Source organism: Arvicola amphibius, chromosome 6 (assembly GCF_903992535.2).
Source record: "Arvicola amphibius chromosome 6, mArvAmp1.2, whole genome shotgun sequence".
NCBI lineage: Eukaryota > Metazoa > Chordata > Mammalia > Rodentia > Cricetidae > Arvicola > Arvicola amphibius.
The window spans coordinates 39,076,586-39,101,107 of record NC_052052.2 but is presented as its reverse complement, the minus strand read 5'-3'; the positions used below and the strand labels follow the sequence as shown (position 1 = coordinate 39,101,107).

Sequence of the window (24,522 nt, the reverse complement as noted above, 5' to 3'; positions counted from 1 at the left end):
ACGTTCTGAAGTGATATTAGGATTTAATTTTTATTTGAGAAATGTGAGCCTTATTTAAGATAAATCTCATTGATAAAATGGGAAGAAAGTCTTACCTTTTAGAGAACATTATCTAATTAGAAGTTACTTTCCTGAAGATTTTTTAAAAATTATCTCCATTTCTGTCCTTCAAAAAGAAGTTTTTCTCGATCTGAAATGTTAATAAATTAACAAGATTGAAATTTAAGTATGATATATTTGAATTATTATTTGTTCATAATTTTGAGTTTTATAACTCAATTCTCAGGTATAAATTTCTTGGGTAGAAAATTCTCAAGTATGAATTTCTTTTCTAGCAATCGCAGAACCTGTTTTTGCTGTGGTCAAAGCTGACTGATAAACTGTGGTTTAAGTCAACTTATTCAAAAATGTCTTCAACCCTGCTGGTCGAGACAAGAAATCTTTATGGGGTAGTTGGAGCTGAAAGCAGGTTAGGCATCTATTAAACGTCACAGAACAGGTTAGACTGTGGTTTGAAGAAGTGGATATTCTTCCATGTTTTAAATGAGTTTATGTGCCTAAGTCTACAAAAATGGAACTTGAAGTATCAAGTGAGGTTGTTTGGTTCTTCTGAGCATACAAGATTGGCTTGTATGCCAGCTCCATGCTATTTTTACCTTATCAAACAACGCTTCACCAAATGGATTTGCTTTGAAAATTGATGCAAAGTTGGGAAAGTTAATATTTACTTTCCTATTTTCAAATTGACTATTTCTTCTACTTAAAGTCTTTTAACTAATGGTGATAGTAAGTCACAATCATTTTAAATGGAGTCTTGTGTACATCTTGCCATCTATTTTGCTAAAAACTAATTTTCCCAAGGAATTTGGCAAATGCATATCAATAAGAAATATGTATGTGTGTTCAATACAAAGTGAAGAACTAAAAAGCCTCTTTAAATCCTGTAGCTTTTTAATAACGAAAATTTCTCTTTTAACCATTTGCATATTTTTTATTAGATATTTTCCTAAATTGTTATTTGCCCCCATCCCATTTTAGTAGTAAAACCTTCTGAGTAACACACTGAGAAGTTTCACATTCGTAACTGAGTTACTGAACGTAAAAGTTTTCAATTGTTTAGAGCTCTTTATTCTATCAAGATATATTAGTTCTGCAGATTTCCAAAATCTAGTAACTCAGGGAATAAACTCGCTTCAGAATTCTGACTCAGCAACATGAAATGATGTCTGGGTGGCCGGTCTCTCCCGTCTCTGTCTGTTTCTGCTTTCTCCCCCAGGTCTGCGCCTGTTGAGCATTTGGCAGGATGGCAAGTGGAGGAGCAGCAGGGTGAAACTGACACAGTGCTGGTGAGTTTCACTTTGCTGCTCCTCCCGATTCCCAGGGAGAGACTTCTCTTCCTTTCTGTCGGAGACTTGTTGGAATGAACCCTTGAGGTACTGGTACTGCCCTAGGATTGACTCAGCTATTTGTATGTGTTCTACTTACCCCAGTCTGCAGCGGCTCTGTGTGTCGGAGTTGGGAGCTTTGCTGATCCAGATGACCTGCCTGGGCTGGCACACTTTTTGGAGCACAGTAAGATCTTGTAAAATATCATTCCCGGGTGTGGTTTCCTTTTTCCCTTTAAATTTGTATGAACTGATTTCAGAGATTAGTAATTGGTTAATTGAAGTACATTTAAACTAAGAAAAAGCTAAGAAGAAAATACTGATTTAGGAATAATCATAGGGAAAGACTTTTTTCATCTAAGTATACCTATTAAAGATTTGAATGAAAACAGTCTCTTCCTCAATCTGTACCTTATTCCTTGAAGTAAGGTCTCAGAACTTGCCAGTATCTTGCTCTGGGGAGCCTCTCTCTCTGCCTTCTGAAATAAAATGAATTACAGGGGGCTGCCCCACACACACCCACCTTTCATTTTACATAGTCTTTTTTTTTTTTTTTTTTTTTTTTGAGACAGGGTTTCTCTGTAGCTTTGGAGCCTGTCCTGGAACTCACTCTGTAGACCAGGCTGGCCTCGAACTCCACCTGCCTCTGCTTCCCAAGTGCTGGGATTAAAGGTGTGCGCCACCACCGCCTGGCTAAAATATGAACCCCAAACAGTTTTTTTTTGTTGTTGTTTTTTGTTTTGTTTTGTTTTGTTTTTTCGAGACAGGGTTTCTCTGTAGCTTTGGGGCCTGTCCTGGAACTAGTTCTTGTAGATCAGGCTGGCCTTGAGCTCACAGAGACACCCCTGCCTCTGCCTCTCAAGTGCTGGGATTAAAGGCGTGCACCACCACCGCCCGCATTTTACATAGATTTTAAGGATTTGAATCCTAAGTCTTACATTTGTTGAGCACATTCTTTTACCACTGAGCCATCTTCCAGCCCAAAACCTATTTTATGTAGGCATCTATTTGGCAATGACAGTGAACAGAGCAAGAGACAGTTGCTGTTCTCTAGGAACTGGCTAGCTCTGGTTGGAATAGGTCTCTTTCAGTATTAATAGTACCCAATGACACCATAATTGTGGGGGCAAAAATTGTTTATTATTTATAAGCAATAAAAAGGCATGGCTAATAAACCACAAGAAGAAACCATAATGTTTAACTACGAGTATGCCTCAATAAAACAGTGTGCATGCTACATGGCTACAGATGTTTACACATGCACTTTTCTGCATTAGTTATTTTTTATACTTTTAGTTTCTAAGTTATTTGAAAGTCATCTTCTTAGCTGACATCCTTTGTGGTGGTAGTTAGTCTGCACATGAACTTGCTTAACTTTTAGCCTTCTGATAAGCAAATTAGTCATCAATTTTTTAAAAATGAAATGTTTGTGTTTTCTTGCAATAGAAATAACTTAAGAGCATTGTAGAATGTTTCACAGTGTCAGTGTAGGAGAATGTCAGAAACAGCCATTGTTAATGTGTTGCTTTATCTTTTGTGCATAGAAAAGTTCATCTGTGATAATAAAAATGTTGTCTATTTCTATGTGTTATGTGACTTTTTATTCTTTTCATTTAGTGGTATTTATGGGTAGTTTGAAATATCCGGATGAGAATGGATTTGACGCCTTCCTCAAGAAACATGGAGGTAGTGATAATGCCTCAACTGATTGTGAACGCACAGTCTTTCAGTTTGATGTCCAAAGAAAGTATTTCAAGGAAGCCCTGGATAGGTAACTATTATTTAATAACATTATACAAATGGAAATATTGAACATGTTTTATGGTATATTCAAGAAGTAATCTAGCTCTCTAGAACTGTCAGAATATATGAGGAAAATGGAGGAAACTATTTTCTTTCTGAGACCAGGTCTCACTGTATAAGCATAGCTGTCCTGAAACTCACTCTGTACACTTAGGCTGGCCTTTAACTTACATAGGTCTACCTGCCTTTTGTCTCCTGAGTGCTGGAATTAGAAGCATGTGCCATCATACCTGGCTTGTCATTTGGTATTGTTAAGAATGAGAATAATTTCCAAACTGACTTAGAGATTCATCCCAATCATTTCAAAATTTTTGCTGCCCCTTAGAGAAATCAGTGAGCTAATCTTAGAGTTCATATGGGAAAAGTAAGAAGCAATAGTAGTCCAAGTTATATTTAAGAATAAATTGGACACTTATTTCTTCAAGACTTGAAGCTGCAGAAATCCCAGTAATACAACTCTGCATAAGAATAGACTCTGCTCAGCGGCTTATAACTGGGGCTCCAGGAATAAACCATCGCAGCTGCTGCCTTAGCAGAGCGCCGGGACAACTACGTGTCCACAGCAAAACTCTGAACCAAGTTCTTTATTCAACTGTTTACTAATTTAATTTAAATTGAGCCACACACTTAAATGTGAGAACAAAAATCATGAAACTTTGAAGAAAATGTCAGCCTTTTAAATTTGGTGATAGATAGGACATGGTGTTGGCAAAGAGACAAATGTAATAATAATCACAGAAATAGGTACCATATGTGTGGACACGTAGACAAAGACACTATGAAAGGGTGAGGAAATGATACCAAGACAATTGAGTTTCCATGAATATAGGAATATAATTGACTCCTTAACTCAAAAACACAAAATATGTTCTGGATAGATTGTAGACTAAAGAGTGAACAAAATTGCTATTCTCTAAAGCCACAATTTAGGTATGCTTTGTCAAATAAGATTAAAAAACAAACCAAAGAACATAAAGGAAATGGCATATGATATTCATGAGAAGAAACTGAAGAGGTGAGGACCTGGCTCAATGATAACAAGGCTCAGGTTTGACCCCAGCACCATTCTCTATTGTTAATAAAACAAATAAAATGTATGGAGAATATTTTTGCAATGAATAACAAATGACCTATATTTTGAATAGTTATTGATTTTTAATTTATTAAATTTTTGTTCACAAGTATTCAGTATGGTTTAAATGGGTATGTAAAACATAAATATTAGTAGATGTATTGTTAGAATTAAAAATACAATAAATCAAAGATTTGAATACATATTAAAAAATAAATTCTTGATATAACTAAAATGGCATTCAGCTTTATTAGGAATCAGGGAAATGTAAATCAAAACTGTTGTGAGATGTAACTATCTCAAAAGTTACGGAAAAATTTAAACTCTGATACTATCAAAGGAAAGTAAGGCTGTAGAGGTATGGTGGGGCAAATATATATTGGTACTGCTACTTCAAGAAAATTGTGTATTGTTTGTTAATGCGTGTGTGTACTATTCCTTTGTAGTTCTTTCCTAGGTATTACTTAGAGAATAGAGAACTCCTGCGTATGACCCAATACAGCGTATAAAAAACTAATTTATGGTAGCAGTGTTTGTAGTACTCAGTTCTAAAGCCCAGGTATCTGTTGATAGCAGTGGAATAGATGCAGAAATTCACCCCAGTGTCAGGCTGGAGAGAGTTCAGAGCACCGGCTCCTCTTCCAGAGGTCCTGAGTTTGATTCCCAGCAACCACACAGTGATTCACAACCATCTGTAATGAGATCTTACGCCCTTTTCTGGCCTGCAGGAGTACATGCAGGTACAACACTGTATACATAATAAATACATAAATCTTTAAAAAAATTCATTCCAGTTAATGTTGTAACAATAGTGAAAATAAAGTACAGTCACATTTGCCCATATGAATGAATACACTATTATAGCATTGAATCAAATACTACATTATATACTGTGTATTTAAATTATTTTGCTTAAGACATGTATTCTCAATGCAAGTAATGGTATCTGTTCCCTTTGGTGACAAAAAAAAGAGTAGTTCTTGAGAAGCTAAAAAAGGTTAGTGCTGGGCGGTGGTGGCGCACGCCTTTAATCTCAGTTCTCAGGAGGCAGAGGCAGGCGGATCTCTGACTTTGAGGCCAGTGTGGTCTACAGAGGGGGTTCTAGGACAGCCAGGGCTACACAGAGAAACCCTGTCTTGAAAAAAAAAAAGATATTTGTTTGGTTTTGGTCCTGGTATGTTTAATCCCACGTGCTGAAAGTTATTTTAAAATTTCCTCTGTGTTTAATTTTCTTGTGTGTCAAGTGATCACCATTTGATCCAGCGTTGGGATCAAATCACGGGAGGCACGATACGTAGCATTAGTGCTGTGAGACTGATTTGATCATAGACTCATTGTGCCTGTTGGTTGTTCTTGGTTGTCTTGTTTTGCTAGAACTATTTTGCATATGACTTTTTTTAGAACTAAGTAAAAATATTTCCCGTTTTTTTTTTTTTTTTTTTTTTTTTTTTTTTTTTTTTTTGGTTTTTCGAGACAGGGTTTCTCTGCAGCTTTTTTAGAGCCTGTCCTGGACCTAGCTCTTGTAGACCAGGCTGGCCTCGAACTCACAGAGATCCTCCTGCCTCTGTCTCCCGAGTGCTGGGATTAAAGGCATGCACCACCACCGCCCGGCTCCGGTTTTTTTTTTTTTTTTAAGTTATACTAAGTATTAGGAAGAATGTGAATGCCTTAATGAATGTGTTGATGCCAGGACAAAGTTGCATAGCAAAAAAAATTCAGGAAGTTAATCTTTCAGTTGTTTATCTTTTCTGGAAAAAGAACAGTTTTGGGAAGGGTGCAGTGGCAACATCTCTGTAATCTCAACTACTCAGAAGGCTGAGGCAGAAGGGTCCCTTGAATTCAGCAGTTCGAGGCCAGATCAGGCAACATAGTGAGTTCCTAGTCTTCGAAACGAAACAACAAAAATAGAGGCAGGTGCGATGACTGCACCTGTAATCTAGCACTTGGTAAGCCGAGGCAGGATGGTAGTGTGAGACTGTCTCAGCAAGCAAATAGTTTTAAATGCTTAAACAAAACCATTACCAATTATATTATTATACATTTATATAAATGGCATTTACATGTGTAATTTAATGTATAATAGTTCATCTAAGTATTAAAACCAGGGCCATTGGGATGGCTCAGTGGGTAAAGTATCTGCTACTCAAGCCTGATTACCTGAGTTCAATCCTTAGAACCAATATAAAAAAACAACATGTGTTTGTAAGCATCCATAATCCTTGCACACCTAAGGAGAGATGGGAGGCAGCCTCCCGTGGCATGGAAGCTTCAGGGTCAGCCAGCTTGGAGTGTGCAGCCCCTCAGAAACACCAGAGAGACCTGCCTTGACCATGTAGACTCCTGGACGTTGTCCTCTGACTTCCACATGTGCATATATATATGCCGTCATATTCTCTGTCTTTGCTGTCTCTCACGTGCACACAAATGATAAGAAAATACTAGTAGAGCACTGTGCTGAAGTGAGATATCAATATGAAATTCTGATTTTAAGGTTTGTAGTGGCAGCTCATGGTTAAGAGCACTTGTTGCTTCCAGGACAGGTCTAAAACTACATAGAAACCCTGTCCCAAGAAACAACAACAACAACAACAACAACAAAGAGCATTTGTTGCTCTTGGAGAGCACCCAGCAGCCACACAATGACTTACAACCATTTGTAACTTTAGTTCCAGGGGACTCAACTCTCCTTACCTCTGTGGGCACCAGACACATGTGGCACACAAATATGCCATGTAGGCAATATGTATATAGTATATGTACATACATACAATAAAATCCAAGTAAAACAAAAATTCTAATTTCTGTCTTTTATTTTAGAAATGTTGTAACACTATTAAGTGAATAGAGTGAGTTTTGTTTAGTTAATGTATAGAAGTATGGATTTGGTATAAAGATTGTGTATTAAATAATTGTGTATTAAAGAGGGCTGGGGGTGTTGCATGTCTGTACCTTCAGCTACTTGGAAGTCTGAGGCAGGAGGTCTGAGGTAAAGGCCGCCTGGGCACCGCAGCAGTGCCTCCTCTCTTCAGGTGGAGACGTAGCTCAGTGGTAGAGTGCTTTCCTAGCCTGTGGGAGGCTGAGGCTGTGAGTTTGTTCCTTAGCACTACAAAGAAAGGGCAGAATGTGGACTAGGAAACTTCTGAAAAGGCTTTAATCTGTGTATTTATGTCCTAATACTTTTCTGATTGAGTGCTTTTTTGGTTTTTCGAGGCAGGGTTTCCCTGTAGTTTCTAGAGCCTGTCCTGGAACTAGCTCTTGTAGACCAGGCTGGCCTCGAACTCAGAGATCCGCCTGTCTCTGCCTCCCGAGTGCTGGGATTAAAGGTGTGCGCCATCACCACCCAGCCTGAGTGCTTTATTTCACAAAGAAACAAGGTGTTTTTAGATTTTAAAATATGGAAAAAATAGACTATTATCATTTTGATCTTGTTGGTTTTGAGGTAATTCTCCAATTGAATAAAAATGGTTAATTAAAATGGAATCGTTTGATGAAACTGAACAATCCTAGAAACACTGTTTTACTTTTCAGATGGGCCCAGTTTTTCATCCATCCACTAATGATCAGAGATGCGATTGACCGGGAAGTTGAAGCTGTTGACAGTGGTAAGGAAGCTGTTTATGTTTCATAACAATTTGTTTCTTTTGGTTTTTTCTTTTTTTTTTTTTTGTCTTCTACCTAACATGGTTCTTTTATTTTTCTTTTTCAGTTTTTTGAGTTTGCAGTTTTTTTTTTCTCATGGTTTATTTTTTTTTTATATTTAAAAATTTCCATCTCCTTCCCTCCTCCTCCCTCCTCCTCCCCCTTCCCTCCCCTCCTTCTCCCCCTTCCCTCCCCTCCCCTCCACCCATACCTCCCCTCCCTCCCTCTTTTGGTTTTTTCTAAGACAGGGTTTTTTTTTGTTGCTCTGGGGCCTGTCCTGGAACGAGCTCTTGTAGACCAGGCTGGCCTCAAACTCAACAGAGATCCACCTGCCTCTGCCTCCTAAATGCTGGGATTAAAGGCGTGGGCCATCACTGCCGCGCAACAATTTGTTTCTTTTATTCAAACTGGTTGTTAGCGGTTTTTCATTCTTTTTGAAACTAAGTCATTATCTTTACATTTCAAAGGGCAACATTGAAATAGATACATCATATTTATTCCTGAGGTTGGTAAATATCTCATTCAGGATTGAGTTGCCGTGAGCCAAAGGATACTGGGTTCCTAAAGCTAATGTTAGATCTTACAGCTTAAAAAGTTGTTACTCTCTGTGTATGAAGAGACACTTTCTCTGAGGCTCCATTTTAAGTGTACATATTTACAGTTTGTCCTTTGTTACCTGGCAATTGTAGGTATTCTTTACGATTTGAATTTTGTTATAAAAATAACTGTAGTATGTTTATGGTTGAAGACATTAAATCCCTATCAGGAAGTGCACTTCATTTTACTTTCTCTTAACTTTGGGAATTTATTTGCAATGCTGAAAATCAAATAGGAAACTTTAAGTGGGATTTATTTGTTGCAAAAGAAGATTGTAGGAGAAATTAGTCTTAAACATTAGTTATTTTAAGCTAGTTGTGGTGGTATATTCCTCTAATCCCTGTATTGGAGAAGCTAATGCAGGAGGATAGACCTGCATTCCTGGGCAGGCTGGGCTACAGTATGAAACCATGTTTCTAAAAAAGAAAAAGAAAAAAAAACCCTCAGCCATTTTAATGATAATTCTTATTTTCACTTAAGCAGGTATACTTGCTTACATAATGCACCCTAGTGGTTGGGGTAAAGGGTATGTCCAAAACCCATTTATCTGTCAAGTGACAGAGTGTGTTTTCTGAGTGTTCAGATACTTACACTGTATTTTTTTCTAATCAACTGGATATGTTTGCATGTGTAGGGCATTAAGTACCTGTTGCTGTTGAACAAATTACTAGAAGTCTGGTGGCTTCAATTCAAACAAGTTATTTTCTTGTTGAGGAGTTCTGAAGACTGTTTCCTCAGGACTGCATTTTTGGACTCAAAGAGAGAATCTATTCCTCATTCCTAGGCTATGGCTCCTGTCCCACCTTAGAGACAGCAATGTTGACTCTTCTTTGATCTCTGTTCTTGACAGTCTTTTTCTGAGGCTCTCATCCCTCACTCTTAAAACCCTCACTGTTATAACAGATCTATTCAAGTAGCCCAGAGTATCCTCTCCTTTTCAGGGTTCCTGCCTTTATTCTATCTGCAAAGCCCCTGTTACCATGAAGCTAATAATTTCACACATCAGGGAATGGACTTCCCTCCAGCACCGCTCCCTGTACTGCTATATGCATGTGTATATGCACACCTCGCCAAGATGTACACTACTTTTAAAACCACTTCTCTTAGGTTACAGCCACATCTTCATATTTTTACAGAGACGTTTGAGAAAAATATTTATCGTGTTCAAAGAACAAATATATTTTTAGTGTCTCACCTGTATAATTTATAACTAAAGTGTTTACCTGAATGCTGACTTCTGCTAATGTTTCTATTTTTTTCTAGTTTCTTACTGACTGTTACAGATGTGCCTCAAGTTTTCCTGGCTTTACTCTCAATTATTGTCAGTTAGTTCTACACATTGGCATAAAGAATGGATTGCTTAAGAATCTAATAGTGTCATATCCCCGGTCCCCGTAAAACTTCTGTAGTGCTTTACTCCATGAAAATGCATTTTGAACATTTTGAGTACTTCTTTGCATTATTGTCCTTGTTGAAACTAGGTTAGAGGGTTTGTCCACAGAGAGGCCCAGAGTCAGTAGTTTCCCCAGCTATCTATATTTATTCATGACTGATGGTCAAGGGCTATACTCATGTGATCTTTTGTCTTCCTTTTCTCAATTTTTTTAGATTTATTTATTATTATGAATACAATACTCTGCCTGCATGTGTACCTGCACCCCTGAAGAGGGCACCAGATCTCATTATAGATGGTTGTGAGCCACCATGTGGTTGCTGGGAATTGAACTCTGGAAGAAGAGTCAGTCCTCTTAACCGCTGAGCCATCTCTCCAGCCCTCCTTTTCTCAATTTTGTTCAGTCATACTGATGCTGATACTGACCCGTCTCTTTATCAGAGGTGTCATATTCTCCTTCCTCCCTTAGAATGTTTTGTACATCCCCATTTATCCTTCCCTTCCTTTACTTAGAAAACTCTCATTTGTCCTTCAAGCTCAGCTTGAGTTACTTCTTAAGAAGTCTGTCTTTACAGTATCCATCACTAACACAGACATATTTGTTATTTATTGCTTTTCTCCACTATGAGAATATAAACTTAGTACAAGGCTTTTATTCACATTTCTGCTTCCAACTATTTTTTTATGGCTGACGAACAGTAGGTGTTCTGTAAATATTTTTTGAAAGACTGTCTTATGTAATCTTACATAAGAGTGATGTGCTCTTGGTCCCGTTAGGTCTCTTTGTGGAATCGGGAAAGTTGGATCACTTTCTCAGAGTTGCCTGAGTTCAGTGATATAGCTGGGGTTGTTGGCTGTCCTAGTCTGTCTGGACTTCCTTAATAGAACACCGTGGGCTCAGGCTTACAGACAGCAATGCCTTACCATTGTAAAAGCTAAGGAGCCCAGTGTGAAGGCACCAGCAGGTTTGGTGTCTGGCAGGGGCCTGCTTCTTGATTTGTAGACTGCCACCTTTATCTTAATGTCTTCACATAACAGAAAGACAGTAGAGCTCTCTGGGGTCACTTTGTCATTTTGGTTGTGAGCCTTCAGTGGCTGAGCCATCTCTCCAGCACTTGGGTCACTTTTCTAAGCACACTGTTTTATTCATGAGGACTCATGACCTTAACACTCTTAACATTCCTCTCTTTGAAGGCTCTCACATTGGAGATCATTTTTTGTTTGTTTGTTTTTTCGAGACAGGATTTCTCTGTGTAACAACCCTCCCTACCTGTCCTGGAACTTGCTCCTTAGACCAGGCTGGCCTTGAACTCATAGAGATCTGCCTGTCTCTGCTTTCTGTGTGCTGGGATTAAAGGCATGCACCTCTACTGCTGGGCATTAGAGATCAGGTTTTAACATAGGAATTTTAGGGTAATAAAAACATTGAAAGGGCTGGAGAGATGGCTCAGAGGTTAAGAGCACTGACTGCTCTTCCAGAGGTCCTGAGTTCAATTCCCAGCAACCACATGGTGGCTTACAACCATCTGTACTGAGATCTGGCGCCCTCCTCTGGCTTGCAGGCATACATCGAGGCAGAATGTTGTATACATAATAAATAAATAAATCTTTAAAAAAAAAACATTGAAACTATAGCATTAGCAAAGACACTTGTGACTTTAAAGTAATTGTTAACCATCATATATTATTATCAACATAGTTGCTTTGATGATATTTAAACAAAATATATGACTAAGGCCTTTGACTGAAGACTGATAGATAGAGCATTTTAGTGCTTTCCTAGGGAAATCCTTAGACATAATAACAATGTATCTAGAGCTGAAACATTCAGATCTTTAACTGCATTGCTTCATTTGAAAGTAAGAGCAAAGCCAGGTGGTGGTGGCTCACGCCTTTAATCCCAGCACTCGGGAGGCAGAGGCAGGCGGATCTCTGTGTTCGAGGCCAGCCTGGTCTACAAGAGCTAGTTCCAGGACAGGCTCTAGAAACTACAGGGAAACCCTGTCTCGAAAAACCAAAAAAAAAAAAAAAAAAAAGAAAAGAAAATAAGAGCAAAACTCTAGAAAGGCTATCAGTTTACTCAGAATGATAGATCAAGTGATAGGACCAAGTTTTAGGTCATTGTGTTCCCAACTTCAGTTTTATAACATATTTTTAAAGTCAATTTTAGTACCCCTTGCTTCAGTTCTTATAAGCTTGAATTTTCAGACAATCAAGAAAATAATGAAGTTTCATCTTATTGCAAATGTTTCTTTAAAACTGACAGAATATCAGCTTGCAAGACCTTCTGATGCAAACAGAAAAGAAATGTTGTTTGGAAGCCTTGCTCGACCTGGACATCCTATGGGGAAATTTTTTTGGGGTAAGATACTATAATTTGTTTCTGGATAAAGAAAACTGAGAACACGACAAACTGGTACAGAGGGTTAGACAGTGGAGTGAGTGCTGCCTGGAAAGAACAAGGCCCTGGATTTGGTCCCCAGAACTGCAGAAAATTGGGTGTGGTGGATGCATTGTCGTTCCGCAGGGAAGTAGAGGCAGGAGGATCAGAAGATCACTGTCATCCTCAACCTATAGGCCAGCCATAAATAGCAAGTATAACAACAAGATGAAACAAAAACACAACAAAATCTACCCACCCAAAATCCCCCAAACAAAAGAAAAATTAATAAGCTGGGATAGCTAAGTGCTTTTACCTTCTTGAGGGCAGCTAGAAAACTTCATATAGCAAGGTGTGAGCATGCTTGTGCTTGCTACTTTAACACGGGGTGCTGCTAGAATAGAAATGGACATTCTGCGAGTGCTGTCTAGGTGCCAGATGCTGTCCAGATGCTGTGCTGTGTGTGCATGTAGGTTGCTTCATAAGAGATGGGTGCCGCTATAATCACCATTTAAAGGGAAACATGCTTGGGGAGTTGTGCAGTGTGCTTAGTTACACGGGTAGTAAATATTTGATGAAGATTTGAATGTCTGTTTCTCTGATTGTAAAGCCTGTACCCAGCCTGATGTTTCCGTTTATTTGCAGACATCAGGAATGGTTTCTCTAATAGTTTTTGAGCTATGGCCTAATTTCGTTTAACTGGTAAGCTGTTGAACTGGTATCTGTTTTTCAAAATGGCCTTTTATTGTTGGTAGAAACCACTTGTAACCTATTAATGCTGCCATAGCTTGGAGGAGACCAGGATGAGTTGATCTAATCAAAGGCTATTTTATTATATGTTCCTGTATCTGATGGGTAACTTTGGCCTCTGGCTTTTTATGCTTTATTTTTAAGAATTAGGTAGAATATTAGTAAAATAATTTAGAGAGGAAAAACATAAATCAATATTAGACTGTTCAGCAAAGAAATTTAGACAATTACTGCCCTCTGTTGACATTTTTCTAACCATTGATTATTCCTTATGTGTCTATTTCAGAACTGTTTCTTGGCTTATGTTATTTTTACATACCAGCTCAGAATTCTTGAGTTACTTGGATAATCTCCTAGGTCTTTTAAGCTTGTAGGGCCTTCATTGTTGGTGTAGAAGACCTTTAAAAAAAGTACATTTAGTTGCTTCTATAATTTTTAATATGTATTTATTTTTTTGTGTAGGAAATGCTGAGACACTCAAGCATGAACCAAAGAAGAATAACATTGATACACATTCTAGACTGAGAGAATTCTGGATGCGTTACTACTCTGCCCATTATATGACCTTAGTTGTTCAGTCCAAAGGTAGTATTATCTGTTACATCCTTAAAGCTACTCTGAATTAGCAGGGCTTGAGTTGCAGTTTATTTTTGAAGGTTTGCAGCATTTTGGAGAAACTTGCAGAAGAATCACACAACCTAGAAATGTCAAAAAAAATTAAGAAAAAGATATGTCATGAATGCACACAATTGATAATAGTTATTTTATTATTTATTATCATAAAATATACACAAATCAACAAAGATAAAATTAATCTAAACTCAGATAAATATACTGCATTATATACAGCAGAGAGAGATGTAAACTGATGTTAGATGCTGTATAAAGCATAGCTACGTGGAAGTAATGGTCGTAAGTTACTGCTGGAATAGTTTCTTATTTACCTTTATTGTGATGGTGACCAGTGTTGTGACATTTGCACACAGCACTGCTGATCATGTCCGAATGGACAGTTATCTTCTCTAGTAAACTGTATTATAGGTTTTTTTTTTTTTTGTTTTTGCTATTTTTTTAAAAAGGTCTCATGGTACTCACATAGTTTTTTACTAAATATAACATGTATGAAGACTAAAATATGTGTTAATAGGTTGTTTATGTTATTGACAAGGCTTCTGTTAAGAGCTTGATGTTAGCAGTCAGTTTTGGAGACAATCAAAATTTTATATCAGGGTTTTAGAAAGATGGTTCAGTAGGCAAATTGCTTGTCATTGTAAGCATGAGGACCTGAGTTCCCATGTCAAAATGCCAAGCACCAGTGTATTGCCTGTAATGTGCTGGAGAGGCAGAGAAAGGCAGAGAGCTTGCTGCCCGCCAGTCTAGCTGAACTTGTCTCAAAAATGTGATGGAGAACAATTGAGAATGACACCTGGCTTTGACCTCTGGCTTCCCTGCATATGCACAGTACATGTGTATGAACGCATGCACAAACACAGAGCATGCACACACATTCCCATAGAGTTAAGAAGTTAAGATTATATGTGGTAGGATGTGTGTGTGCATGCGTGTGTGTGTGTGTGTGTGTGTTTTAACTGCCATGGGGTCAACATTTCCACATTGTTCAAGGGTCAGCTGTATTACTTTCATAGGATGTTTGTCTTAATCAGTATGATATTTTAGTTGCTCCATTATTTGACATTAATTAAAAACTGGGGTTACATTGATTATTCAGTAAAGAGAGCTTGCTGTGCTTGGGTCTGAGCAGACTTTGGTTCTCTGCATCCATGATGGGTGCCTAGCAACCACCTATAGCTATAGCTTCAGATCTCACATCCTCTTTTGACTTCCACCAGTGTCCACGTACTAGTGCACACAACACACACACACACATGTGCGCACACACATACATGTACACACACACACACACACTCCACTATACAGAAATAAAAATAGAATATTTTTTAAAAATTGAAGGAAATTAACTTTTCAGTATGTTAGAAAGTAATGACAAAGTTCACAGGAATATAAGATCATCTCATACAAATTCTTTCTCATTGAAATGGGTTTATTAATAGGCTAATCTCAAGTGTCTGAGTATACCAATGTAATCATAGGGTTTTGAGCAGGGCCTCATAGAGCCTTGACCTGGAATTTCAGGCTTGGCTGTTGTGTTTCAGATGACTCAATTTGTGGTTTTATATTTAATACAGATTGATTATAGATTTATAGGGGAAGTTGTTTGTTCGTCCTTATTTAAGATCCTATAAGATGATTAAGAGCAGCTCTAAGCAATGATAGAAGTATCTTAAATGTACAAGCTTGAAGAATGCCCATGCTCCTTTCCTCCTGTGCTGTTATCATGTGAGTGTCTCATTTAAGAAACCATGGTAGCAACTGGGCTGTGGCGGTGCATGCCTTTAATCCCAGCACTCGGGAGGCAGAGGCAGGCAGATCTCTGTGAGTTCGAGGCCAGCCTGATCTACAAGAGCTAGTTCCAGGACTGGCTCCAAAGCAACACAGAGAAACCCTGTCTCAACCCCCTCCCCCAAAAAGGGGGGTGGAGATGGAGAGATGGCTTAGCAGTTAAGAGCATTGCCCGCTCTTCCAAAGGTTCTGAGTTCAATTCCCAGCAACCACATGGTGGCTCACAACCATCTGTAATGAGGTCTGGTCTGGTGCCTTCTTCTGGCCTGCAGGCATACACACAGACAGAATATTGTATACATAATAAAAAAATAAATATTAAAAAAAGAAGAAGAAGAAGAAATCATGGTAGCTTTCTTTTGTTTTCTTGGGGGTTTAACCATTTTTAGACTTCTCAAAATCACTTGCTAAACCATTCCTTTTGACATTACTTTATGTTTCACATTCTTTAGAAGAACTGACCCTCACCTAAATGATTCTCCTTCTTAGATTTTGCCAAAACCTCTTCAAAATTGAGATCAACGCTCATAACATATGAAACATTTTTCTCACTTTTCAAAATTAACCCACAAATGTGACCTAAATTTGTAGCATACATTGCTGTTTCTAGTATAGAAATTAATTTATAAATTGTTGCAAATTATTTCATGTATATGAAATTTTATTTACCCAGGCATTTTGTTTCTTTGTATTCTTTTCCTGTTTGACATGCTGATTGGTTTTGAGACAGGGTATCTCTATATAACCCTGGTTGTCCTGGAATTTTCTGTATAGACTGGCCTGGACTCAAATTCAGAGATCCACCTACCTTAACCTCCCAAGTCTTACTATAAAACTTTCAAATAAGCAATAGAATTTTGATTAAAATCACATATAATCTAGATTACATTGATTTTCATGCTTTCTCATTATACTATTTAAATGTCAAATAATTGGGTCTGGGGAGATGGATGGCTCAGTTAGGGAAGAGCTTGTGTCACAGGTTGGAGGGTCTGAGTTTGAATCCCCAGGTACCCATGTAAAAGGCAAGCACAGTGTCTTGCACTTATGATCCCAGCACTAGGGATGCAGAGATGGGGACCCCTGGGGCGAGCCTGTCTAGCTGAATTGGTGAGCTCCAGGTTCAGCGAGGCCATGTTGGAAGTGTTAAAGTGGAGGGACTAGGGCTCAGTGGGTTAAGGAACCAAGTGTGAGTTCATTTTACAGAGTATGTATGGCAGACCATCCCACACACGATAAATGTCATTAAAAGTAGTTTTTTGAAGGCAAGCAGGAGTTACCAAAAAAAAAAAAAAAAGTTGGAGAACAATTGAGGAAGACACCAAATGTCAACCTCTGGCCTCCACTTGTACACACACACACACACACACGCACACACACATACACCTCATACACACATACACACAGAGCCAGCAAAATGGTTCAGCAGATTCAGTACTTTTTGCCAAGTCTGATTTCCTGAGCTCAGTTTTTGGGACCAACATGGTAGAAGGAAAGAACCAATTCCTGCAAGTTGTCTCTGACTTCTCATAGACAGGGGTACACATGAATACACACACACAAATACATATACACACATGCATGCATGTATGCACAAAATAAATTTAACAAAAATTCAAATATTTGTGTAAATAAAGTAGTTTAGGTTAAATTTGATATTTGATTAGTCTAATTTGTATATATCTTTTTATACTTTAATTTCTTTCTTTTTTTTTGAAGTACTGGGAATTAATCTCTGGGTATCTCTCACATGGTCTGCCACCGAGCAAAACCTTGGGCTCATTTATTGAGAGTTATTGGAACTTATGGATCTGGTTGGAACTGACGCATACTGTCCTGTGATGGGGTCACGTAGATACATCTGAAGGGTTTTCTTTTTCATCTTGTGTTTTAATAGAAATTTCAAAAGACTAATTATGCAGTTTAGGAAAGGAACCAAAAGTTAGAAATTATCATTATATTTGTTCTGGTTCTTGTTGCTGTGATAAAAGGCTGACAGAAGCAACTTAGGGAACCTTTTCTTTGGCATGTCAGGGTGGAATTCACTATAATGGGACTGTGTGCCTGGTCCTCACATCCTGTGCAGACCCGGACACACAAAGGCAAAGGCTGGTACTCACTGACATCCTCCTCTTCACATTGTTACCTAGTGTAGACCACTCGTTCTTGGGATGGGTCCACCCACATTCAGATTGGTCTTCCTAAATTAGACCTCACCCACATGCCCAAGGTGTGTCTCCTTTGATTCTAAACCCACCCAAGCTGACAGTGAAGATTTACTGTGATGCTCATGCCTGAACTCTAAGAAAAATTTTGGGGGAAGCTCAGCAAATATAGTACAGTATCAATATGTGTGTGTGTGTGTGTGTGTGTGTGTGTGTGTGTGTATGTGTGTGTGTATACTGGCAGAGCCTGGAAGCCTTGTTAGGATGCCAAAGAGAGAAGGGTTAGTCTGGGGAGAGATGTATTTTGGAGTGGGTGCAGGAAGGCAGTTGGTGTATTCGTGTCTCTTGCCTCTTCATGCTTGCCTAAACTTGGAGTCTAAAAAACAGTGGGTGTTGTGCAGTTTTCTCTCATAACTGGTTTACACCAGTCAGTGTTCACCTAATTCAAATGTGTATAAAAACAGACACCAGCGTATCTACAGTTCTTTACAATGACTGACCACTTTGTGTGTTCGTTATCCTCCTTCAAGAAACCCTGGACACTTTGGAAAAGTGGGTGACGGAGATCTTCTCCCAGATACCGAACAAGTAAGGCAGTCACTTTCTGTAAGTTACAAGTCTCCACCGTTAAAGAGCACACCTTTTTGTGTGAATCCCAAATGTATTCTTTGTTTTGTTTTTTTGAAAAGATCATAAACTGAGGTCTAAGGAAGTTTACTAGCGTAGTCAAGATTGTATAACTTTTGAGTAGAAAAGCTAGGAAACTATTTCCATAGTTCAACACTTCCGTGCTTATGAATTTACAGTAAGCAGTAGTTCTGGAGGTCTTCTGTTCTACTTGTCTGTTACTGTCCGGGCATCTGGAGCTGTGCTAGGAGTTGAAAGCGTGTAATGCACACCGTCCTCTCCTAACGAATTTGTTTTGAGAGGTGTTTTATTTTTTTTCTTTTGTCAGTTTTTGGAATGTGGAATGTTTTTTCTATTGAAGAATTATCTTGTAGAAAATGGTGATTTTTTTAAAAAGATTTATTTATTTATTATTATGTATACAGCAGTCCTTCCATGTGTGCCTGCCCACCAGAAGAGGGCGCCAGATCTCATTATAGATGGCTGCGAGCCACCATATGGTTGCTGGGAACTGAACTCAGGACCTCTGGAAGAGCAGTCAGTGCTCTTAACCGCTGAGCCATCTCTCCAGCCCCAACAATGGTGATTTATAGCTAATCACTCTGCATATAGTTGTCACATTTAAACAAATTATTTCTAGTACAGCTTTACTAACTAAAGTACTTCTTACAGGAGGAAAGCTATAAGTAAGTGGCATCAAAAGAGGCAGAAATGCTAGGGGCAAGGTCCCTTGGGGCAGAGGTGGAGAAAGCAGAGTGCGGTCAGGACTTCTGTCCCTCCGCTCCTGCAAAGAGTGCTCTGTAGCCAGCACCACCAGAGTAGATGGCTTACGAACATGCCAGTCGCTGAAGTACCCGATGACACTGTCGTAAAGGCTTTTTCCTATTAAATCCTAGTGTTTGTTTTCTTTACAGTGGGCTGCCTAAACCAGACTTTGGCCATTTAACGGATCCTTTTGACACACCAGCTTTTAACAAACTATATAGAGGTTTGTGAACCTAAGGGTTAATATTGCTTGAAATAATTTTAGCATATTTCCTAAAATTCTAGTCTGCCAATTGTCTTTGAAAATACAAAACACAACAGACGTATGACTGTTGAAAAGGGACTCATTGGGCAATGGCGAGCCAGTTGGGCAGATAGGTGCACTGGCAGGCAGCAGCGCCTTGCTGCTGCCTGGTCTGTTTCATGTTTTCCCCAGATCCCCGTACTCCTTTGTTCTGTCTTCACCCCTCCTTCTTCATTTAACCTTAAGAAAGTAAAAGTAGAAGAGAGAAAATCATTTTAAAATTATTTTTTGAAATTTCATTATACCTAATGGTATTTGTTAAATGAAGACATCCTCAGGTGTCAGGGAATTGGAAGGGCATCTTTAAGTCTTACCAGAAAAAGAGCCTGTTTTGGCAAATTTCCTTTGATATTTTATAGGTAAATTAGCATAAATATTCAAGATTATAAAATATATACTTACTAAATATATATATATATATATATTCTTTTTAAAATTTGGCACCTGTAGAAAGTACACGATGAGTTGTTACATGATCATATTCTGATTTCTTTTCAATTTGCCAATGTTACAGAGCCATTTTTATGTTTCCTCTTTTTTCTTTGTTCTTTTAATCATGCAATTTCTTTTTCTTTTTCCAGTTTCTTTTGGTCTTCTCCCTTCTCTTCTACCCCAGTGTCAGTCTCTCTTCACTTCCTCTGGTCAGCGGGTGTTTTGGCACGCCCGTTCTGCTGCAGGCTTCATCCTGAGGATATTTTCTGCTGTTTCTAGCTTTGGATTTTCTATTTATAGATCCATATTCTCCAGAAATACTTTAGCCAGTACACACATTTTATCATGAGAAACAAACTCAGGAAGTCTTAAATGCAAGTGAGTTTTATCAAGATCCTGCAAGCAGTGCCACCAGGAGAGGATGAGCGAGTTTCACACGGACCTCCTGCCCTTAGTCCTGCACCTGTCTTGCCAGAAGGGAGTCAGTCTTTGTAGCATTTCAATTCTCATTGTTCTTTTTCATTCTTGCTTAAAACAATTATTCAAATTAGAAAATTGGCAACTTGAAGTAACAGTTACATTTTATTTAGCCATCCTGTGATTGCTGGAGGATGAAATACATTGAACAAAAAATTTGTTCTTATGACAGAAAATGTTATAGACAAATGCTTATACAGTTCTTCTGGCATTTTTGTTTAGTTGTTCCAATCAGAAAAATTCATGCTCTGACCATCACATGGGCACTTCCTCCTCAACAGCAACATTACAGGTAAGAGGTCAAAAGAGGTTCGCTTGGTTAAATATGGAGCTGGGGTCATAATATAGAGAAGACTAGGGTGCTTTAAGTTTGGGGTTTCTAAATTTAAAACTCTGTCTTATAAACTAGAATGTAACTACTAGATTATTCAAGTCTTTAGGTATTTCATGGTTTTTCTCAGTATAAAAACTAGAATTTTTTAATAATGAGTTACTTTACCTGAGTCTTTGAAATCAAATATTTGGCATTGATGTTTACATTTTTAATTACTTTTAATATTTGTAGAATGAAACATATCAATTTATGATTTATTGTTCATAAAATGTATCTCTTGCTTATCAAAAGTGAAGGTTAAGCCAGTTGGTGTTGGTGTGTACCTTTAATCCCAGCACTCAGAAAGCAGAGACAGGCAGTTCTCTGTGAATTCAAGGCCAGCCTGGTCCATAGAGCAAGTTCCAAGACAGCCAGGGCTACACAAAGAAACCCTGTCTTGAGAAACAAAAATCAAAAAAAAAACAAACAAACAAACAAACAAAAACCCCAAAAAGTGAAAAGCTGAATAGCGTTAAGTTCAAGGATTTACTTCTGTGAGGTAGGGACATCACATAAACGAGGTTAAAATGTCAGTTTGTGCATGGGCAGCACAGCTCAGGCAGTAAGTTTCTGTTTTGTTTCATTTTGGTTTTATTAGGTAAGGAACAGTCAATCTACAAATGCTGTATACTAAATAAATGCACATGAATTGATATAAATTTAGCTTATTTTAAAAAAATCAATTTGTTTTGTCTTTGAGGCATGATTCTCTTCGTAGCCCTGGCTGACCTGCAGCTTGAATTTACAGAGGTCCACCTGCCTCTGCCTCTCAAGTGCTGGGATTATTTTTAAATTGTGTGTCTGTGTGTCTGTGTCTGTGTGTGTCTGTGTATGGATATGCACACATGAGTGCACATGCCTGTGGAGGCTAGCAGAGGGTGTTGGGTCCTCTGGAGCTGGAGTCACTGGTGCGCAAGCTTTCTAACACGGTGCTGAGAACAGAATTCAGTCCTATGCAAGAGCAGTGCGTGCTCTCAACTGTGGAGCATCTCACCAGCACATTTTACTCTTTTCTTATGCTACCAACAAAGCAAAGCTGTACAGGCAAACCCAGCAGCAGGAGAGGAAGCAGTGTGTATTGCTTGAGCTCAGTAAATGTTTTTTGTTACATGCTAGAATATTTGAACAGTCAAGCCCACTGAAATTAACAAAAGCATTATGACTATAATGAGAAAGCAGGAAAGTGTGTATTATAAGAATAATATATGAAAAGCAATATTTATATTGAATATATAGTTATGAATGCCTTAAGAAATGTTGACATTGTTAAACTAATAGTAAAGGCCATTAGCTAAAACGTTCTGTCTTTGTCTCTGCCCTCGAAGATGGCCCAACATTAGTGGCTCATTTTATATCCTTCAGACATTAAAACATTGAATATATTGGGGCTGGAGAGATGGCTTAGTGGTTAAGAGCACTGCCTGCTCTTCCGGAGGACCTGAGTTTGATTCTCAGCAACCACATGGATTTTATCACTCCAGTTCCAGAGAATCTGACGTCCTCTTCTGGCCACCATGAGCACTGCATGCATGTGGTACACAGGCATACATGCAAGCAGAACACCTATACACATACAGTAAAATCTAAAAAGAATCAAATATAAAACATCTCTTGTGGGAGTGGGATCTCAACACATGCTGTCATCATTGACTTTTTATCCTCTTATGGAGTGTTTGAAGAAATCCTTAAAGTTACAGGAAGTGACAAGTTGTAGGGTTGGTTTGTTTGCTGCAATCCAGCTCTTCTATAAGGCCTGATCCTCTATTAACATGTCATTTTCAGTCATTTTTATACCCAGATAAGTGAACCCCAGTAACTTAACTGTAGCGGAGCTCTTTTTCACAGAGAAGCAGTTGCAGATTCGCTAGGATGCGCACGTGTGCCTGGGCTCCTTCAGCAGCAGCTCTACTTTGTGCCTCTAGTGCGCCACTCGATTCATGTTTTAATCCTCATTGTCGAGGTTTTGAGACTTGCTTAGCAGAGCTGAAATAATATTTTGGTTTTCAAGGACTTACTAAATTTTTGGTGGGCATGATATTCAGTACCAGTAGTCCCTGTATGTTCATTGTTACACAAATACTACTAAATTGAATTTTGTAGCCTAATCAGATTTCCTATTCTTTTTCTTTTTTGATAACTTTTTTTTTTTAAAGAAACACACCTTTAAATTGTAGTAGAAACAAATGGTGAAAGAATTTGAACAACATATTTTTAAGTTGGCTATTGTTATATGGTAGTAACTGACTTGGGTGAGGTCTGTGAGCAGTGATAGCTAGCCAGATGTAGAGGGAAGATAAATAGACTTGAAGGAAATTGAAACTAGACTCTAGATTGTCAGACCTTTAGGGCATTTTTTTTTTTTATCCTAGAGCCTGATACAGTAGTGAAGGATATTGTAAAAATGTGATTCTGGACACTGATTCATATATTGGGCTCTAAGAGGATAGTCTGTATTACGGTAGAGGGAGCTGGGAGCCGGGACAGGAGGCTCTGTGGGGCTCACTGGCCTGCTGGTCTAGTTTAATTGGTAAGTCCCAGGCCTATGAGCGACCTTGTTTCAGAGGAGGTGGATGGAGACCATAAAGCTGACACTTGAGAGTTTTTTCTGGCCTCCACATGCATGCATGTGCATATGTACCTGAGCACATACATGCAAGTGTACATGTTGGATCATGAGCACACACACATGCATACACATGCAAAAAAAATCTCAAAAACAAAAGTACCACCCCTTTCTCCTGCAAAAAGTGGCTTCATATGAAGTGCCTTACCATTTTCTGTCTTTATATTGTAGCTGTTAACTGATTGAGAATTTCATGTTACTGAATTTTTTTTTTTTTTTTGGTTTTTCGAGACAGGGTTTCTCTGTAGCTTTGGAGCCTGTCCTGGAACTAGCTCTTGTAGACCAGGCTGGTCTCGAACTCACAGAGATCCGCCTGCCTCTGCCTCCCGAGTGCTGGGATTAAAGGCGTGCGCCACCACCGCCCGGCATGTTACTGAATTTTTATAAGAATAATCTTAAATTCTCAAACCTGGTATATTTAAGCCTTCTTTTGACTTCTGACCATTAATTTTTTTTTTTTTAAGGGTGAAGCCACTTCATTATATTTCCTGGCTGGTTGGACATGAAGGCAAAGGCAGCATTCTTTCTTACCTTAGAAAAAAGCAAGTATTCCATTATTAATTATTTCTGTAACAATCTCTGAATAATAAATAGTAGATTTTACCGTGCATTCCTCTGCTTTAGCTGCCATGAGGTCTAGAATTAAAACACTAATTATAGTCATAGTAATTACCTAGCTCGTTTTAATAACTATATTTTTAAGGTTTCTTAAAAGCTGTCTTTTTAGCTTGTGTTAGAAATAATTACAAGTTAAAAAATTACGTATGGAATTAACAGTTAATTCCATAATTATATAGGAAGGTTAGATAAGTAAGTCAATTATTTAAATGCTGTGGCTCTCTAGAGTTTCAAACACAAAAGGTGGATGGTAGAAAAGTCATACTGAACACGTGGAGTTAAAAGTATATGCAGCCAGGCGGCAGTGGCTCATACCATTAATCCCAGCACTCGGGAGGCAGAGGCAGGTGGATCTCTGTGAGTTTGAGGCCAGCCTGGTCTACAGAGTGAGTTCCAGAAAAAGCAAAGACCATCCAGAGACACCCTATCTCGAAAAATCGACTTTCCTCCCACCCCCAAATGCAGCTACTTTAGTAGAGTGTGTCCTAATGCATTTCTGCAACGGTTTTATTTCTAGCCGAACAACAGAAATAGAACTTTAGAATCTGGAGCAGTACCTTTAATTTCTTCTTTGTCTTTTTTTCCTGTGTACTAATTTGCAAGAAATAATATTTAAGATATCATAGTGTTCCAGAACATTCGCAGAAATTTAGAGGGCAGTTATTACTAAGAACTTTAATGACATTGAGTATATATGT

General features: G+C 38.4%; 1 protein-coding gene across 2 annotated transcripts in view; it reads left to right on the top strand.

Moving 5' to 3' along the window:
* Positions 1–24,522, top strand: part of Nrdc (nardilysin convertase) — a 70,857-nt gene that overhangs the window by 18,049 nt on the left and 28,286 nt on the right. Inside the window, exons 3-13 of one of the 2 annotated variants that reach the window (XM_038332412.2) lie at positions 336–469; positions 1,277–1,346; positions 1,491–1,572; positions 3,003–3,156; positions 7,789–7,862; positions 12,156–12,251; positions 13,482–13,604; positions 18,136–18,193; positions 19,147–19,220; positions 20,433–20,502; positions 23,671–23,748. In XM_038332412.2, coding sequence (XP_038188340.1) covers positions 336–469; positions 1,277–1,346; positions 1,491–1,572; positions 3,003–3,156; positions 7,789–7,862; positions 12,156–12,251; positions 13,482–13,604; positions 18,136–18,193; positions 19,147–19,220; positions 20,433–20,502; positions 23,671–23,748 — 1,013 coding nt within the window. The remainder of the gene's footprint in view (positions 1–335; positions 470–1,276; positions 1,347–1,490; positions 1,573–3,002; positions 3,157–7,788; positions 7,863–12,155; positions 12,252–13,481; positions 13,605–18,135; positions 18,194–19,146; positions 19,221–20,432; positions 20,503–23,670; positions 23,749–24,522) is intronic. The other variant, XM_038332413.2, reaches the window with a different exon arrangement.